Source organism: Salvelinus sp. IW2-2015, linkage group LG31 (assembly GCF_002910315.2).
Source record: "Salvelinus sp. IW2-2015 linkage group LG31, ASM291031v2, whole genome shotgun sequence".
In the NCBI taxonomy this organism is placed as follows: domain Eukaryota; kingdom Metazoa; phylum Chordata; class Actinopteri; order Salmoniformes; family Salmonidae; genus Salvelinus; species Salvelinus sp. IW2-2015.
In genome coordinates this window covers 4,842,436-4,862,676 of record NC_036870.1, presented here as the reverse complement: position 1 = coordinate 4,862,676, position 20,241 = coordinate 4,842,436, and the positions used below count along the sequence as shown (strand labels likewise).

The 20,241-nt window shown below is 42.6% G+C and overlaps 1 protein-coding gene across 2 annotated transcripts; it reads left to right on the top strand.

Annotated features, from left to right (window-relative positions):
* The first annotated feature begins 3,365 nt into the window (after positions 1–3,365).
* LOC111955550 (zinc finger and BTB domain-containing protein 22-like) lies at positions 3,366–20,034 on the top strand. Of its 2 annotated transcripts, none has more exons than XM_023975757.2 (4): positions 3,366–3,919; positions 13,811–14,022; positions 14,436–15,255; positions 16,422–20,034. In XM_023975757.2, exons 2-4 carry the CDS (start codon positions 13,816–13,818, stop codon positions 17,534–17,536), a joined length of 2,142 nt encoding a protein of 713 aa, XP_023831525.2. In that variant the 5' UTR covers positions 3,366–3,919; positions 13,811–13,815; the 3' UTR covers positions 17,537–20,034. The 2 variants fall into 2 exon arrangements, with proteins under 2 accessions (XP_023831525.2, XP_023831526.1); XM_023975758.2 differs by having other exon boundaries at positions 3,368–3,919; positions 16,419–20,034.
* The last annotated feature ends 207 nt before the right edge of the window (positions 20,035–20,241 follow it).

The window sequence follows — 20,241 nt, the reverse complement described above, 5'->3', positions numbered from 1 at the left end:
TATGCCTGCTCCTCGCACTCTCCCTGAAGTGCGTGTCCCCAATCAGGTACGTCCTGTGCCTGCTCCTCGCACTCTCCCTGAAGTGCGTGTCCCCAGTCAGGTACGTCCTCTGCCTCCTCCCCACACTCGCCCTGAGGTGCGTGTCATCAGTCCGGTGCCACCTGTACCAGTCCCACACATCAGGCCTCCAGTGCGCCTCCACAGTCCAGTACATCCTGTGCCTCCTCCCCGCACTCGCCCTGAGGTGTGTGTCATCAGCCCGGTGTCACCTATACCGGTTCCACCCATCAGGCCTCCAGTGCGCCTCCACAGTCCAGAGCTTCCGGCAACAGTTCCCAGTCCAGAGCTTCCGGCGACAGGTCCGGAACCTCCCGGCGACGTTTCGCGGTCCGGAACCTCCCGGCGACGGTCCGCGGTCCGGAACCTCCTGAGACGGTTCGTGGTCCGGAACCTCTTGAGACGGTCCGCGGTCCGGAGTGTCCAGCGAGGGTTTCGCGGTCCGGAGTCTCCAGCGAGGGTTCCGCGATCCGGAGTCTCCAGCGGGGGTTCCGCGGTCCGGGGCCTCCTGCGAGGGTTCCCGCTGTCCGGGGCCCCCAGGTGACGAACCACGGTCCGGAGTCCTCGGCGACGATCTACGGTCCGGAGTCCCCGGCGACGAGCCACGGTCTGGTTCCTCCGATGACGTGTCCACGAGCGGAGTGGGTACTTCGCCCCGCACCGGATCCGCCCCCGACGGTAGATGCCCACCCGGACCCTCCCCTATTGAGTCAGGTTTTGCGGCCGGAGTCCGCACCTTTGGGGAGGGGGTACTGTCACGCCCTGACCATAGAGAGCTTTTATTCTCTGTTTGTTAGGTCGGGGTGTGATTAAGGGTGGGTCATCTAGGTGTATTATATTTCTATGTTGGCCTAGTATGGTTCCCAATCAGAGGCAGCTGTTTATCGTTGTCTCTGATTGGGGATCATATTTAGGTAGCCATTTTCCTATTGTGATTTGTAGGATCTTGTCTATGTATAGTTGCCTGTGAGCATTATTTATAGCGTCACCTTTCGTTCGTTCATTTGTTTTGTTCTTTGAAGTTTTAATTTCCAATATTAAAGAATGGAAACATATCACGCTGCATCTTGGTCCACTCCTTGTAACGATCGTGACACATACATTTTCCCCGATAGTAGAAAATAGTATAATAAAGAAAAACACTTGAATGAGTAGGTGTGTCCAAACTTTTGATTGGTACTGTTTATACACAAAGATATTTAAAAGGGATTGCAAAATATAGTTGGGGATTTATTTCCATTGTGGGCCTTATTTTTTATTTTCTCAGATAAATTAGTTTTTTGGGGTATCTTTACTTTTACTTCACTACATTCATACATTGCCTATGCCGTTCGGCCATCGCTCATTCATATATTTTTATGTACATATTCTTATTCATTCCTTTCCACTTGTGTGTATAAGGTAGTTGTTGTGAAATTGTTAGATTGCTTGTTAGATATTACTGCATGGTCGGAACTAGAAGCACACGCATTTCACTACACTCGCATTAACATCTGCTAACCATGTGTATGTGACAAATAAAATTTGATTTGATTCCTAAATAAAATAATGTACTTTTTACTCCATACATTTTCCCCGACAGCCAAAAGTACTCGTTGAATGCTTAGTAGGACAGGAAAATGCTTCAATTCACGCATGTATCAAGGGAACATCCCTGGTCATCCCTACTGCCTCTGATCTGGCGGACTCACTAAACACACATGCTTAGTTTGTAAATTATGTCTGAGTGTTGGTGTGGCCCTGGCTATCCTTAAATAAATACAAAATATTAATAAAATGGTGCCGTCTAGTTTTAATCATAATATAAGGAATTTGAAATGATTTATACTTTTACATTTGATAGTTTAGCAATAACATTTACTTTTCATTATTAAGTATATTTAAAACCATACTTTTAGACTTTTACTCAAGTAGTATTTTAATGGGGGACTTTCACTTTTACTTGTCATTTTCTATTAAGATGTCTACTCTTACTCAATAATGACAATTGGGTCCTTTTTCCACAACTGAGAAACCGCCAGAAGCTTCTATTTACCAAAGAGTGTTTGGGTCTATCTGGTCTCTTCTACCTTTCCTGGCTATAATGTTTTCTCTGGTTTTGAATCTGAATTTAGAGAACAGAATTTCAAAACTGAATCTGAATCTGAGGAAGTTGAATATATTACATTTTGCTAAACTTGAAATGATAGTTTGTAAACTTGATACAAAGACTATGAATGCAATATCTACGATATTGAAACTGAATATATAAATATTGAACTTGACTATTCAATTAAAATAGGAATTTAATTTTAAAAACAACAATGCCATATTCATTCAATTCCGATTGAAATTACGAAACACATGTTCAATATATGATTTTAATGATTCAATTTGTGCAATCATTCAAAATTATGGAATTCAAATACAATTTCTGTTGGTATTGAAATCGCTCCATAGTAGCACCCAGCCACACCGCGCCCAGTTTACCTCACTACTCATAATGGGGAGTTTCAGCACACCTATGTTTGGATTGTTCTTGTTGTGTGTGACTCTGTGCAGGAAGAAGGCCTGTTAAGCGAGATGAGACTGCCATGTGTTCTGCTATTGTTCCCTTTCCCCCGACAATAGGAAATACTTTTAAAATGATTGCAACTGCTCCAGATCTCATTGGGATCTGCTACACTATATGCCAAGAAGTCTGAATCTTCATGGCGCAGGTGACAGTGTGCTCACCCTTGGCAGGGTTGTTGGTTCATGCCACACCATGGAGCTGTTACCAACAATATCGCTACATTGGTAGTATAATCCCTGTAGTCTCTCTCTCAGGGCTTTGTTGTCAGTAAACACATTTACTGCAGGTGGCAGTAAATGTGGCGTTATACCTGTTCAAACAACACACTACAGGTGGCAGTATGCACCCGTTCAGTTTGCTTGCCAACTCATAGAAGTAGCAGAAGAAGAAAATGGACTACTTCAAAATGGAGATGGCCTCAATGGCACTTCCCATGCTCTCAGAGACGCCATAATGGGACATATACAATAAAGCAATGTCTATCTAAGTCTATGGGTGGAACTCAAAGCACACAGTGTGCTGGTCCCTTCATCACATGGTCATTGATGTAGTGGTAAAAACAATAAGTGGGTAAACGCTGATCGCCGGTTGCGGTGAAAAAAGTAATGCTCCCTATACTTTCAATGAATTTTTCTGCAAATAAACTGCATTTACCCTCCAATAAAATGACTGAAACCTACAGACACAACAGGCTATATGATAAGATGCTTATGGTAATGGTGAAAAAAGGGACAAGAATGTAGCAGCCAGCCTTTTTACAGGGATATTCTAATGGTAAAATCATGAATAAAGGTTAAGTAGTCCGCATTCCTTTAAATGAAAATCATCCAGTCACAAGTGTTCTTGTCTTTTTATTATGTTCATTGTGATAGGCCTAAACTCCTAATAAATAGATCATTCATTACTAAAAGTGCCAAGGCTTTAATGACCATGCCTCTAATGATTATCAGCCTCTGATGATGGATGGATAGTTCTAGGAATCGGGTATATTGACAATAAATAAAGAGGGGTAGATAGCTTCCCAAACCTAAATTATTTTAGTTCTGTGCTACTGTAACTACATGAGTTACCAATGGTTGCTACATGAGTTAGCAATGGTTGGAACTTGGTACATGATGGGCAGTCACAGACAAGCTCTACACTCCCACCCTACACCCACTTGACATTATGGAACTGTGTCGAGTTGAGTGTGCGTTACCTAACGAGAAGGACTGAGTGATTGAACAACGCTGCAAAGAATGTGCTTTAGCTGAAATCACTGGCATATTTTGAAGACTCGTTTCGCGTTTGGAGAACCTGATAACAGAGGTAATTAGCTAACTGAAGCTAATAGAATTGCACACATTTTTGTTTCATGCTAACTTGGCTAGCCTGACTAGCTAGCTACTGACTACGAGTTGAGTGCACTGGGTTGAATGGACTAGATAAACAATTGTCGGTCTTGCTAATGTTCACTGTTCCTGGCTATATTAGACTGACAATGAATTTGCGCCAGTTTAGGGCTGCGAAGATTACCGTTGGGCCTTTCAACCCTTTCTGGTTGTAGCTAGCTAGCTAATGTAGCTAGATAATGTTAACAAGCTAGCTAGCCACACCACAGATATAACCAAATGTTTCACCGGATGTATAAATCTGAAGCATCCGGATGGCGTTTCCATTCCACACACCACCAAATGATGATGAGAGCAAGCCCAGCGGCCGACAGTGGGAGAAGATGGAGCGAGATGGTTCCCAAAACTCAGGGTCGGCGTATGGGCCGGTCTTAGGGGTCTGGCCTGCCCTACCGTACCTCCTTGCCCGTCCAAATCAAATATTGAAATATTGTAATTTATTTGACCGAGACGCGCACCGACAGAAATACGCATCCGAGCGAGCTAAACAGCGCCCCTCTGTCTCAGTATGTGTAGACCATGTATCTGATGCTGCCTGGATCAAAAGAGTATGGCATGACACTATTTCTGGCCATACAGCTTCAGATACATGGGCTACATATAGAGAGGCCCTGTTTCGCTCCCTCTGCGTCGATAATTACCAAGTCTCGGAGTGAAAGAGCAAAATATTGATCTGATGATCCCATATATCCAGTGGAAACGTCATAAAAACAGCTGTCTGTCCGGAGCTCACTGGCCCAGGAAACTGAGTGCACAGAATAGGCTAGTTGATACAATGTTGCAAGTGAAGCAGTAGCTGCAAGCGAACTTGCAATGATGATTTGATACAACATGCACACAAAAATGTGATGATTGTGGATAGTCATATTAATATAATAGTTCGATAAAAATGTTTACATGCTTTGCAAGAACGATTCCCCTAATAATCCTGTTTACATGGAAACATCTGAAATCAGGCTACCTGATGGCACTCTGATAAATGCAGAAAATTGCCAATCAAAATAAACATTCTACCACAGCAAACATGTTATTTTTGGGAAGCATGTTTGATTCTGAGTTCGGACATATAAAGTTTGCATGTGAAAACTACTTCTAATACACATACATTCAGTTGTTTCAAATTCACTTCACTCACACTAAGAGGGAGGCTTCTCAGTGAGCAAAACCTGGCTGAAAATAAGTCAATATGACAACTTTTTATGCCTTATTCAGGACGCAAACTGGTTGAAAAAGTATGTTTTTTCTATGTTTTTTTACTGACCAGAATATTGTTTATTTTCTGACCGCTGTATGTAGCCTACATAAAAAAAAATGTTTTACCTTTATTTAACTAGGCAAGTCAGTTAAGAACAAATTCTTATTTTCAATGACGGCCTAGTGGGTTAACTGCCTTGTTCAGGAGCAGAACGACAGATTTGTACCTTGTCAGCTCGGGGATTCGAACTTGCAACCTTTCGGTTACTAGTCCAACGCTCTCCAACGCTCTCAAGGTCATAGTTAAGACCTTGTCATAAACTGGTAATAACCCCCTGACTACAGCTTATTACCTACACTTTTTGAAAAAGTGTTCCAAAGGGGTTCTTCGGCTGTTCCCATAGAATAACCCTTTTTGGTTCCAGGGAGAAACCTTTTGGTTTCCATGTAGAACCTTCTGTGGAAAGGGTCCTATATAGAACCAAAAGGGTTCTCCTATGGGGGCAGCTGAATAACCCTTTTAGGTTCTACCTTTGTAAAAAGTATTGCAGAGGATAAAGTTGGATATTGCAAACATTGTTCATTACATTTCTATTTGTTTCCAAAGTCCCCAATTAAAGTTAATCAGCAACATATTCTTACATTTAAAATAGATCAAGCAATCACAATTTTCCGCACACCTGCATACAGTAATTGTTTCATAATGCATAGAAATACTGTGAGTATATAAAGGCCCATTGTTTTATTGTATTAATGATTAATTAGAGTGGTGTGATGGGGTAGATCCTCATCAGGGAACTCTGAGCACAGAAGGCGATCTAGAGCGCAGTGGCCCTCTTGAAGAGTCATGTGATGGATCAGATCGGCGGTGGAGAGAATCAGCGCATTACAACTTCAGCAATTTGAGATTTTATAAGCAAACTAGAAAGGAGATTCTTGAAGGAACTTTGTAGACTCAGCTGACTAAAACTATTTCCATGGTACTAGTTGAGTTTTGTGGCAGTTATAGCTTAGAGATGTCTTTAAAAAAGAGCAACTTGCTCGTACTTTGCGTCCTTCTCCAACATGACTTAGGGGCACATTTCGGGAATTTCCAGAGGGCCCGCAACACATCAACCTTCTGAGTTTTTTGGCTTTTCATGACACTGTAAGTCTAAAAAATGTTAAATAAAAAGATGATTGGCATCATGTGGGCATGCAGGACACGACATAACGGTAACGCACAGTAAAATATCTTTAACAGTCATAATCTACAGTACTAAAAGTGATAGCAACAGCATGTTTGCTCCTTTGTCCCTTCATATTGAAGTGGTATATTAATTCATTGGTCATCAATCTGAAACATTTTAAGAAGATATCAAATTTAGACAGTTGGATAATGGAAATGTTTAACTCCTCTCTAAATGGTCAAGTTTTGCTGAATCCTAATATATGTTGTAATTCAAACAACTTTTTATAAACACACCGCTCCATAATCCTGAGGACATTGTTCCTGTCAGAGGTTTCCCAATTGAGGACAGTTTGGCAGTCTTAAAAAAAGAAAGTTAAATGCAAAAATTCAAGTATGTACACAACCGTTCAAAAGTTTGGGGTCACTTAGAAATGTCCTTGTTTTTGAAAGAAAAGCATTTTTTTTTGTCCATTAAAATAACATCAAATTGATCAGAAATATAGTGTAGACATTGTTAATGTTGTAAATGACTATTGTAGCAAGAAACAGCAGATTTTTTATGGAATATCAACATAGGCGTACAGAGGCCCGTTATCAGCAACCATCACTCATGTGTTCCAATGGCACGTTGGAACAGCATCCCGGAGTCGCCTCTTCACTGTTGACATTGAGACTGGTGTTTTGTATTCTTTAAGTATTAAGTATTCACCCCCCTCGGCATTTTTCCTATTTTGTTGCCTTACAACCTGGAATTAAAATCGAATTTTTGGGGGTTTGTATCATTTGATTTAAACATCATGCCTACCACTTTGAAGATGCAAAATCTTTGTCAATCTTTATTGCGAAACAAACAAGAAAAACAAACAAGAAATAAGACAAAAACAAACAGAAAACTTGAGCGTGCAATCTTTCATATTTGACTAGGCCATTCCAAGACGTTTAAATGTTTCCCCTTACACCACTCGAGTGTTGCTTTAGCAGTTTGTCCTGCTGGAAGGTGAACCTCCGTCCCAGTCTCAAATCTCTGGAAGACTGAAACAGGTTTCCCTCAAGAATTTCCCTGTATTTAGTGCCATCCATCATTCCTTCAATTCTGACCAGTTTACCAGTCCCTGCCGATGAAAAACATCCCACAGCATGATGCTGCCACCACCATACTTTACTGTGGGGATGGTATTCTCGGGGTGATGATCTCAGACTATTACCAATCCCATAAAGTATGACTCCAAACACCCAGAAAAGGCTACTCTTCTTGATGTTTTCCTCACAAATAATCCCTGATAGGTATCAGTCTGGTGTTTTCTGTAATGACCTTCGTGATCACTGTTTTACAGCCTGTGTTCGTAGTGGCTGCTCAATGAAACAACCTGTCCTGATTTGTCATAGACACTTCCTAAAACACTTTAATGAGCAAGCCTTCCTTCATGAACTGGCCTCTGTAAAATGGTATAGAATCAGCATGATCCCCTCACCTTCTTTTTTGATATTTCGAGTGATATTGTCAACAAACACACACCATAAAGAAAATGAGAATTAAAACAGGTTCTGCCCCTGGTTCGACCGTGATCTTGCAGAGTTACTCCACCTCGAGTTGCATTTGGCGAAATGCTCGGCACACGTATACTCAGGCTGACTGGTTCTCGTTCAGGCAAATGAGAAATAAGTGCACTCAGGCTATCCAGGCCAAAGTTAGTTACTTTAAGGAGCAGTTCTCTCTCTGTGGGTCTAACCCCAAGAAGTTCTGGAAAACAGTTAAAGACCTGGAGAATAAACCCTCCTTCTCATAGATGCCCATGTCCCTTAAAGTTGATGATGTGGTTGTTACTGACAAGAAGCACATGGCTGAGCTCTTTAATCACCACTTCATTAAGTCAGGATTCCTATTTGACTCAGCCATGCCTCCTTGCCCATCCAACATTTCCTCATCTCCCACCCCTTTTAATGCGACTATCCCCAATGCTTCTTCCTCAGAGCCCAATCAAGACACAAATATATCCGCCATATTATGCAGTCAACAAAATTCAGCATTATTAATCTTCACTTACCTTTGCTAATCTTCGTCGGAATGCAAATAGTTACTTTTGTTAGCGTGTTTGGTAAACAAATCCAAAGTCACGAAGCACGTTCACTAAAAGCAGGCGAAATGTCAAAAAGTTCCATAACAGTCAGTAGAAACATGTCAAACGATGTATTGAATCAATCTTTAGGATGTTTTTAACATAATTCTTCAATAATGTTCCAACCTTCAGAAAAGCAAATGGAACGGGAGAAAACTCATGTGAACGCGCATGGTCAGGTCGTGGCTGCTGGCAGACCTCTGACTCATTCCCATCTCATTCGCTCCCACTTCACAGTAGCAGCATCAGACAAAGTTCTAAAGACTGTTGACATCTAGTGGAAGCCTTAGGAATTGCAACATTACCAATATCCCACTGTATCTTCAATAGGAGCTGAGTTGAAAATCGACCAACCTCAGATTTCCCACTTCCTGGTTGGATTTTTTCTCAGGTTTTTGCCTGCCATATGAGTTCTGTTATACTCACAGACATCATTCAAACAGTTTTAGAAACGTCAGAGTGTTTTCTATCCAAATCTACTAATAATATGCATATTCTAGCTTTTAAGGCTTTGTAGCAGGCCGTTTACTCTGGGCATGCTTTTCATCCGGACGTGAAAATACTGCCCCCTACCCCAAAGAAGTTTTAAGGTTGCTGCCCTTATCATCGCCAAGCCTATCTCAGACCTTTTTAACCTGTCTCTCCTTTCTGGGGAGGTTCCCATTGCTTGGAAGGCAGCCACGGTTCGTCCTTTATTTAAAGGGGGAGATCAAGCTGATCCTATCCTAACTGTTACAGGCCTATTTCTATTTTGCCCTGTTTATCAAAAGTGTTGTAAAAACTTGTCAATAATGAACTGACTGGCTTTCTTGATGTCTATAGAATTCTCTCTGGTATGCAATCTGGTTTCCTCTCAGGTTATGGATGTGTCACTGCAATCTTAAAGGTCCTCAATGATGTCACCATTGCCCTTGATTCTAAGCAATGTTGCGCTGCTATTTTTACTGACTTGGCCAAAGCTTTTGATACGGTAGACCATTCCATTCTTGTGGGTGTCTCTCAGGGGTCTTTGGCTTGGTTTGCTAACTACCTCTCTCAAAGAGTGCAGTGTAAAATCTGCTGTCACTGCCTGTCACCAAGGGAGTACCCCAAGGCTCAATCGTAGGCCCCACACTCTTCTCAATTTACATCAACAACATAGCTCAGGCAGTAGGAAGCTCTCTCATCCATTTATATGCAGATGATACAGTCTTATACTCAGCTGGCCCCTCTGCGGATTTTGTGTTAAATGCTCTACAACAAAGCTTTCTTAGTGTCCAACAGGCTTTCTCTGTTCTTAACCTTGTTCTGAACACCTCCAAAACAAAGGTCATGTGGTTTGGTAAGAAGAATGCCCCTCACCCCACAGGTGTGATTACTACCTCTGAGGGTTTAGAGCTTGAGATAGTCACCTCATGCAAGTATTTGGGAGTATGGCTAGAAGGTACACTGTCCTTCTCTCAGCGCATATCAAAGCTGCAGGCTAAAGTTAAATCTAGACTTGGTTTCCTCTATTGTAATTGCTCCTCTTTCACCCCAGCTGCCAAACTAACCCTGATTCAGATGACCATCCTACCCATGCTAGATTACGGAGATGTAATTTATAGATCGGCAGGGAGGGGTGCTCTTGAGCGGCTAGATGTTCTTTACCATTTGCCACCAATGCTCCTTATAGGACACATCACTGCACTCTATACTCCTCTGTAAAATGGTCATCTCTGTTTACCCATCGCAAGAGCCACTGGTTGATGCTTATTCATAAAACCCTCTTAGGCCTCAATCCCCCCTCTCTGAGATATCTACTGCAGCCCTCATCCTCCACATACAACACCCGTTCTGCCAGTCTGCCAGTCACATTCTGTTAAAGGTCTCCAAAGCACACACATCCCTGGGTCGCACATCTTTTCAGTTCGCTGCAGCTGACGACTGGAACAAGCTGCAACAAACACTCAAACTGGACAGTTTGATCTCAATCTCTTCATTCAGACTCAATCATGGACACTTACTGACAGTTGTGTCTGCTTTGCGTGATGTATTGTTGTCTCTAGCTTCTTGCCCTTTGTGCTGTTGTCTGTGCCCAATCATGTTTGTACCATGTTTTGTGCTGCTACCATGTTGTTGTCATGTGTTGCTGCTTTGCTATGTTGTTGTCTTAGGTCTCTCTTTGTGTAGTGTTGTGTTGTTTCTCTTGTCGTGATGTGTGTTTTGTCCTATATTTATGTTTTATTTATTTTTTATCCCAGCCCCCATCCTCGCAGGAGGTCTTTTGCATTTTGGTAGGCCATCATTGTAAATAAGAATTTGTTCCTAACTGACTTGCCTAGTTAAATAAAGGTTAAATAAAAAATAAAATAAAACATGAAATCCAAATATAAATCCATTTAAATTACAGATTGTAATGCAACAAAATTGGAAAAACACCAAGGGGGATGAATACTTTTGCAAGGCAAAGTATATCTGAAGTAGAATGATAAAAATCAAAAAGTTAAAGTGAAACTTTGGAGAGAGCACTAGCCTCTGCCATATGGACAAATTGATACACTGTGATCCATTGGCAGCTAAAGAAATGAGAGCATATTACTCAGAGATAGCCTATAGGCCAATGCAGCCGTAGGCCTATAAATTAGATTGTCAACTAATTAAATTATATAGGCCTAAAGCCGACAAGTAAAAACAGTAGAAAATATCCTGATGAAAATGTGGGTCTTAAAATTACATGAATCTCTCTACTCCACCTGTCAGCCTCCCTTTCTATCTGTTTTGACTTGAGCTATTGCTAGTGAAGTGCAACATTTAGTACGTTTACATGTACACTAATAACTCGATATTAAACGGATTATAGCAGTTAACAGATTATGCAATAGTCATGTAAACTACTTACTCTGCTTCTCTTAATCAGCGTAAGGTCAAAATGGAAGTAATTAATTATACACTGATTAACTCACCTGGTTTTCTGAGCTATCTTTCTAATTATTAGGACATGTAAACACCTTAATCGGTGTTCCAGCAGTGTATTTGTTCTGTGCATGTGCTAGCCCCGGCCGAGCAGCACAGTTGTCATACGACGAGATAAAGACGTCTTTTACTGGTTGAAATCTGGTCGGGACATCATATAACCAGATCACAACCAGATAAAGACGTCTTCTTTATAAAGCTCTTCCCGAATCCGGCAGAATCATATTACTCTGTGTTCCGGCTAATGGTACTAGGACCGAGTCCACTTCAGCTTATCCAGCCCGCCCTTACAAAAAAAAGATTGCAGTGCAGTGAGATATGCTGCAAATACTGCGTCCAAAATAGTTTGGAGTGTGACTGTTTGAGGTTGTGGACAGGTGTCTTTTATACTGATAACAAGTTCAAACAGGTGCCTTTAATACAGGTAACGAGTGGAGGACAGAGGAGCCTCTTAAAGAGGAAGTTACAGGTCTGTAAGAGCCAGAAATCTTGCTTGTTTGTAGGTGACCAAATACTTATTTTCCACCATAATTTGCAAATAAATTCATAAAAAATCCTACAATGTGATTTTCTGGATTTTTTCCCCTCATTTTGTCTGTCATAGTTGAAGTGTACCTATGATGAAAATTACATTAGGCCTCTCTCATCTTTTTAAGTGGGAGAACTTGCACAATTGGTGGCTGACTAAATACTTTTTTGCCCCACTGTATATAAACTCTTTATAGTGTTTTATTTATATTTTAGAGGCGATGAGGTGATAAGTTGGACAGATCGAGTGAAAAAAAGTTTTCCCACACGACATCTGTCCTTCTCACTATCACGCATTAGTTTCGCTTCCCCACCCGCCATTTTAAAAAGACCCGACGGAGCTCATTGCCTTGTTAAATTATGCAGAAACGGGCAGCTTGGAGCTCATGTCATTGTGTCATGTCATTGTGCTTTACAATGGTATTGACATTACAGTTGATCTGGAAGTTTTACGTTTTTGGGGCGCTAAAATAAGGTCAATTGTACGGACCAAGGCGATGTACAAAAGTGAGTGAGTTTACGTTAGCGGGAGGCACGGGGCGATACCAGTGTCCTTCACTTCCCCCAGCAGAACACCTGCCCTGACCAACCGGCGGGTGCAAAGGACACTGCCTACCGGTCATCCCCACTTCCCGCTAGCTACTACGGTACACAGCAGGCGGGAGGTGGGGACGACACTGTGTGCTAACTAACTAGCTAGCTTGCTAGTTAGCTACACTGTGTGCTCGCTAACTTGGTAGTTAGCGAGAACACGGTGTCGTTCCCGCATGCTGTGTACCGCAGTCTTCCTAGGACTAGCTAGCACACAATGTCCTTTGCTCCCGCCGGCCGAACACCTGCCCTCGCCGTCGTTAACAAAACTGCAGGAAAACAATGCCCGACAGAAGGGGGACGAAGGACACTGTCTACCGTTGTCACCTCTCACCTCTTTTTCTTCTGTGGGGTTTATTGGCGGATGGCAACCAACGGGAACCTACTGTACTGGAGCGTCCCCACCTCTCGACCTGTCCTAGGTTAAAAATGGACCAGTAGAAGTATAAAGAGGGGTTCCTGCAGATGCAGGAATGCCAACATGCAGGAACAACCCCGAATTGCGGGCCGCAATTGCACCCTTCTCCATTGAAGTTTAAATTTAAAATGGTGTTAGAACCTAATTTTCAGAGTACATAACTCACGGACACTACAGAAGCTTAACCAAGTTTAATTATTCCCAAAGAGTCGTTACAGCTGTAATTCAGACAAATGACATTTCACACAAGCACTGATATTTAACCCTTTCTCCTAGGCTGAGTCTCTTCTTCCACAAATGGACAGCCAATGTATCTCTGTTGCTAGACAGAACCTTAGTGATATCTGTTCTTCCTCACTTCATCTGACCTGACCTCTACCCCAAAGTGCTCACGCCTCCCCAACTCAAGGCTGTCATGGTTATTGATACCAGACTGTGTCTCTTCTCCTCCCAGAGGATCCCTCCCAGAGGATCACTGATGGCTAACAGTAACATATCCTGACATATACATTATCCTCTCTCCCTCAGTGACATTGTTAGATTCTAAGATCTCCACCCGTCTCCCCTTATCAATGCCTGCCGCATGTAATCGCTTCCCTGCACTCAAAACATTCCAAGCTTAGTTGCACCCACTATATACCTTCCTCCTATAACCCTTCTGATGTAGACCCTCTAAACCTTAGCACTCCATCAGTGACATGAATAAGTATATTTCACATTCTCAAAACCCAACAAGGGAAGGGGTTCAGGTTATGGTTTAGGGTAGGGAGTTTAGTGACATCCCAAGGATCCCCAGATAGCACTAACTGTAAATGCTAGCTAGCTAACAGGATTTTATTCTTCTTTATTCTTTAGGCACGATGGATCAGGACTGCATTGTCTCTGGTGCCCCTGCTGGCCCGGTGGTCCAAGTATGCTTCCCCAGTGTGCGTGCAGCAGTTTTGGACAGCCTGAATCGACAGCGGGAGGAGGGCCGGCTCTGTGACCTCTCCATCCAGGTGCAGGGACAGGTGTTCAGGGCCCACCGCTGTGTGCTGGCTGCCTCCTCGCCATACTTTCACGATCAGGTTTGTCTGTCTGTGTGCATATGAGTGTGTGTACTAGTAGTCTCTCTCGGGTTGCCTCCGCCAATGTACCAACCTTCCGGCTTACACCTCTGTATGTAAAAAACGTCAGTTTAGCATAGAGGAAAAGGCGGAGTTAGCCTATGTGACTGGCCTATGTCTATCTGAAGAGGACCCTCCCCTGAATTTTTTTCACCCCTTTTCGAAGTTACCAAGAGAGTCCGTTATTGATCCCAAACATAGGCTAGTCACTGCTGTTGCCTAGGTCTGGGTTTCCGTGACTAGTGTATTAGAGAGAGACGTCTGTCTTTGCCTGTCTCTACACAATAGTAGTTTGTGTCTTTGCTCTGTCATGTGCATTGTTGTCTGGAAAAATAGCTGTGAAATACTAGTTTTCTTTTCATCACTTTCACCAGGTATTGCTGAAGAATGTGACGACAGTGTCTCTGCCCTCTGTCATGGACCCTGTGGCCTTTGAGAGTGTCCTGAGTTCGGCCTACACCGGCCGACTGAGCATAGTGCGTGATGACATTGTCAACTATGTAACGGTAGCCAGCTTTCTCCAGATGTGGCATATTGTTGACAAATGCACAGAGATCCTGAAGAGACCTCGACCCCCAACAGAATGCAACCCTGTGGATGTTCCAGCTGCCACACGCCACGGTGCCTCCTCAAGGCAGCAGTCCCCAAGCAGCACCGACTGCCTATACATGGAGAGAGAGGGGAAAGAGAAGGAGAAGAGGACCTACGGCCAGGTGCAGAATGCTCTGCCGCCATTGGCCACGTGGAGGAGGCCCCATCAGTTCCCCAGGTGGGGCCACCCCAGGTCCTCACCCCAGCCAGCCTTGTCCATGCCTGTCCAGCACCTAGCTGACTCACAGCTGGACTCCCACCCTGCTGGGGAGAGTGACTACTCCAGCTGTGAGGAGGTGTGGATGTCCAGCCACAGCAAAGCCAGCCTCCTAAGCCATCATGATGGGAGAGGACTGGACCATAGCCACACCAGGCACGGGGGGTTTCCTGGTGAGGCATTGAGACTGAGAGCTAGACTGAGACAGAGGGCAGCACCACCAAGTGCTGAGAAACTGCATGGCAGGGATAGAGGAAGTGGAGAGGGCTATGGGGAAGATCCTCAGGAGAAGAAGGGGACTGAAAGAGTGATTGAAGCAAGTGAAGGAATGGGAGAAGAGTTGGAAGAGGAGAAGAGGGAGGGTCCTGAGCTAAGAGGACACTCTGGTAAGTAGTCCTAGAATGTGAAATGTAAACAGGACTTGGACATTGATATGTGTTTATAAAGTGTTTATATTTGTTTATATATATTTTTTAATATACAGTGTGTGTGTGTGTGTATATATATATACAGTTGAAGTTGGAAGTTTACATCTTAGCCAAATACATTTAAACTCAGTTTTTCACAATTCCTGACATTTAATCCTAGTAAAAATTCCCTGTTTTAGGTCAATTAGGATCCCCGCTTTATTTTAAGAATGTGAAATGTCAGAATAGTAGTAGAGAGAATGATTTATTTCAGGTTTTATTTCTTTTATCACATTCCCAGTGGGTCAGAAGTTTACATACACTCAATTAGTATTTCGGAGCATCACATTCCCAGTGGGTCAGAAGTTTACATACACTCAATTAGTATTTGGGAGCATTGCCTTTAAATTGGTTTAAAATTATAAATTTGGATTAGCTAACACATTGTGCCATTGGAACACAGGAGTGAAAGGATTTCTGATAATGGGCCTCTGTACGCCTATGTAGATATTCCATAAAAAATCTGCCGTTTCCAGCTACAATAGTCATTTACAACATTAACAATGTCTACACTGTATTTCTGATCAAATTGATGTTATTTTAATAGGCATTTAAATTTTTTTTTTTTTTTTAAAACAAGGACATTTTCTAAGTGACCCCAAACTTTTGAATGGTAGTGTATATATATATTCTTTATAAGTTATATTCTTCAATAATCATTGGGTACATATCATTCATTTATAAGTCATTCATTTATAAGATGTACCCCATCAGAAGCCAAAATAGAACCTTGTTTTACTCCAACGTTTGTACACAAAGTAATGTAAACAAACACTATATAGCCCCAAAACATGGTTACAACTATATTTTTGATATCATGGATGGTCAGTCCTTGCATCCATATCTCTGTGTATGTTTTTGAGAGTGGCTATATTTATCTAGCCCCTGCAGCTCTCTTGGCTTTTTACCAAAACCGGGGGCGGGGATTCGCATTGTTATTGTTTCAACTGCTGATTGTCCCTTTAAACATTTGTCTCATATTTATGAGAGGATAAGCACTTACACCTCCCAGTGCCTTAAATACACTATCTTTATATATTTCTCTATGTCCATTGTACATCACTCTGTTTGTATTTCTCCAGTAGACTTCCACTCTAGTGTACACCAAGGTGAGGAGGGAGGACAGCCAGAGGGGAGAAAGAGCTCAGGGGAGCTGCAGAAGAAAGAGGAGAGACAGTTGGGGAGAAGTTCAGCCCTGACTTCTCCCCATGCTGGGGAACCAGATGAGGTGATTCCTGGACCCTCCTGCTCAGCTTCTACACCCTCTACCCAAAAGCAGTGGCAGGCGAGTCCCTGGTCTCAGCAAGTAGCTAGGCCGCAAGCTGGAGAGGAAGACTACAGAAGAGAAGACGACGAAGACGATGACGTGGGGGAAGGGGACTTTGGCCGATTTGCGGATGGTGCCTTTGGAAGGGAAACCTATGATGAGATTGAGGATGGCACCGGACAAGTTTCTCAGAGACCCTTAGTACCTACCTCTCCTGATGACAATGACTTTATCCTGGGGGCCCCAGAGTTGAACTGGCCCAATGGGGCAAACATGACCCATGGTGGTGGTACCCCAACATCCACCTCCAGCTGCCACCTGTCCCCATCTCCTGCTCCGTTCCCCCCTTCCTCCTCACCCCCCATCCCATCTTCCTCCTCTTCCATCTCCCTTGCCGGGGCCCCTTACACAGGAAAAGTGCACTTCTGCCACTGTGGGAAGGCCTACACCCTGAAGAGTATGCGTGACCGCCACGTCAAGATGCAGCATCTCAACCTGCGGCCATTCGCCTGCCCCGTGTGCGCCAAGAGCTTCAAGATGAAGCACCACCTGACCAAGCACCTGAAGACCCACGGCGGGCTGCGGCCCTACGAGTGTGGCCTGTGTGGGAAGAAGGTCATCTGGAGGGATAGTTTCCTGCGCCACCAGGCACGCTGTGAGAGACTGGCCGCCAGCTATGATGGAGCCGCTGCCAGTAGTAACACCACAGCGGCTGCTGACATGGACGATGGTTATGCCTACGGGTTCAAGGAGGGGGAGGTATTTTTTTCACAGGGCGGTCAGGTGAAAGTGGAGCAGGCAGACTGTCAGGGGGAGGCGGAGTCTGGGATGAGTGCGTTGTTAGCGGGTGGGGTTGGGGCTGAATTAGGCTCTCAGTCAAGGACTGTGGTTAGTCACGGCTTTAAGGAGGAAGCCAGCAACAGGTTTAGCTGAAGCTAAAGGAAGGAGGATGGTGAAATATTGTGGAATATAGCAGCACTTGAAAGTGGTATTAGATAGGGTGATAATTATGTTCATAATGGTCCATGTGTAAACCATTAAAACTCAGATCAATGTTGATACACCTGTTTGAACAACTATTCTATGAGGGAGATTTCTGCTTTGTTATTTATTTAAAGGACTATCCCATCATGTCATTGATATCTCGAAAGAGGGAACAAACATGTAATTTGCTCAATGTGAATCATGTGGTTTTAACAGTTTGTGAAGTGTAATGTGAGCACCAGTGAGTGTGTATATTTTGCATACGATTTTGCATACGAGATCTTCAGTTTCTTGCCAATTTCTCGCATGGAATTGCCTTCATTGCTCAGAACAAGAATAGACCGACGAGTTTCAGTAGAAAGTGCTTTGTTTCTGGCCATTTTGAGCCTGTAATCGAACCCACAAATGCTGATGCTCCAGATTCTCAACTAGTCCAAAGAAGGCCAGTTTTATTGCTTCTTTAATCAGGACAACAGTTTTCAGCTGTGCTAACATAATTGCAAAAGGGTTTTCTAATGATTAATTAGCCTTTTAAAATGATAAACTTGGATTAACTAACACAACGTGCCATTGAAACACTGGAGTGCTGTTTGCTGATAATGGGCCTCTGTAGATATTCCATAAAAAATCTGCCGTTCCAGCTACAATAGTCATTTACAACATTAACAATATCTACACTGTATTTCTGATCAATTTGATGTTGTGTTAATGGACAAAAATGTTGCTTTTCTTTCAAAAACAAGGACATTTCTAAGTGACCCCAAAGTTTTGATCGGTAGTGTATGTATACAGTACCAGTCAAGATTTTAGACACACCTACTCATTCAAGGATTTTTCTTTATTTTTACTATTTTCTACATTGTAGAATAATAGTGAAGACATCAAAACTATGAAATAACACATATGGAATCCTGTAGTAACCAAAAAGTGTTAAACAAATATATTTAAAATGTTAGATTCTTCAAAGTAGCCACCCTTTGCCTTGATGACAGCTTTACACACTCTTGACTTTCTCTCAACCAGCTTCACCTGGAATGCAGTCTTGAAGGAGTTCCGAAATATGCTGAGCACTTTTTGGCTGCTTTTCCTTCAATCTGCGGTCCAACTCATCCCAAACCATCTCAAGTGGGTTGAGGTCAGGTGATTGTTGAGGCCAGGTAATCTGATGCAGCACTCCATCACTCCTTCTTGGTCAAATAGCCCTTACAGAGCCTGGAGGTGTGTTGGGTCATTGTCCTGTTGAAAAACAAATGATAGTCCCACTAAGCACAAACCAGATTGGATGGCGTATTGCTGCAGAATTCTGTGGAGACATGCTGGTTAAGAGTGCCTTGAATTCGAAATAAATCACAGACAGTGTCATCAGCAAAGCACCCCCACACCATCACACCTCCTCCTCCATGCTTTACGGTTTGAACCACACTTGCGGAGATCATCCGTTCACCTACTCTGCGTCTCGCAAAGACACAGCTGTTGGAACCAAAAATCTCACATTTGGACTCATCAGACCAAGGGACAGAATTCCAGTGTGTTTTTTGGCCCAAGCAAGTCTCTTATTATTATTGGTGTCCTTTAGTAGTGGTTTCTTTGCAGCAATTAGACCATGGAGGTCTCATTCACCAGTCTCCTCTGAACAGTTGATGTTGAGATGTGTCTTTTACTGGAACTCTGTGAAGCATTTATTTGGGCTGCAATTTCTGAGGCTGCTAAGTCTGATGAACTTATCCTCTGCAGCAGAGGTAACTCTTTGTCTTCCTTTCCTGTGGCAGTCCTCAGAGCCATTTTCATCATAGTGCTTGATGGTTTTTGCGACTGCACTTGAAGAAACTTTCAAAGTTCTTGAAATTTTCCGGATTGACTGACCTTCATGTCTTTAAGTCATGAAGGACTGTCGTTTCTCTTTGCTTATTTGGGCTGTTCTTGCCATAAAATGAAATTCCACAAATTAACTTTTAACAAGGCACACCTGTTATTTGAAATCCATTCCAGGTGACTACCTCATGAAGCTGGTTGAGAGAATGCCAAGAGTTTGTAAAGCTGTCATCAAGGCAAAGGGTGGCTACTTTGAAGAATCTCAAATATAAAATATATATTGATTTGTTTAACACTTTTTTTGGTTAATACATGATTCCTTATGTGTTATTTCATAGTTTTGATGTCTTCACTATTATTCTACAATGTAGAAAATTGTAAAAATAAATGTAAACCCTTGAATGAGTAGGTGTGTCTAAAATCTTGCCTGGAACTGTACTTTTATTTATATATATATATATATATATATATATATATATATATTTTTTTTTATCTAGTTGGATAAACACTCCAAAGCCTACCTGACCGCTTGGAGGTGTCCGCATGGTCCTAAAGTTGCCCCTTTGTATCACATTCCAATGATAAAACTGGGGAGGACAAAAATGCAATTTCTCCAATAAAAGTTGCATCCCTGATTTTTTGTATTTTTAAATGAGCCAAATGATCTTATCATGAGCCATCTGTGAATGTAATTGAGACAATCAAATCTTGTTTCCACAGATATGGTTTGAACAGTAAGTTATCAGGTTCATTCATGTCAAATTGGGTAACTTACGGAAAGCCGCAAGTATGGTCCTTTGCTTCCCAGGAATTTTGAAGAAATTACATTGAAAGTCTATGTA

Excerpts from the sequence above, each read along its gene's own strand:
- LOC111955550 (XM_023975758.2), top strand. The coding sequence starts at position 13,816 with ATGGATCAGGACTGCATTGTCTCTGGTGCCCCTGCTGGCCCGGTGGTC. Across the intron at positions 14,023-14,435 it reads CGCCATACTTTCACGATCAG|GTATTGCTGAAGAATGTGAC; the intron begins GTTTGTCTGTCT and ends CACTTTCACCAG. Across the intron at positions 15,256-16,418 it reads TGAGCTAAGAGGACACTCTG|TAGACTTCCACTCTAGTGTA; the intron begins GTAAGTAGTCCT and ends GTATTTCTCCAG.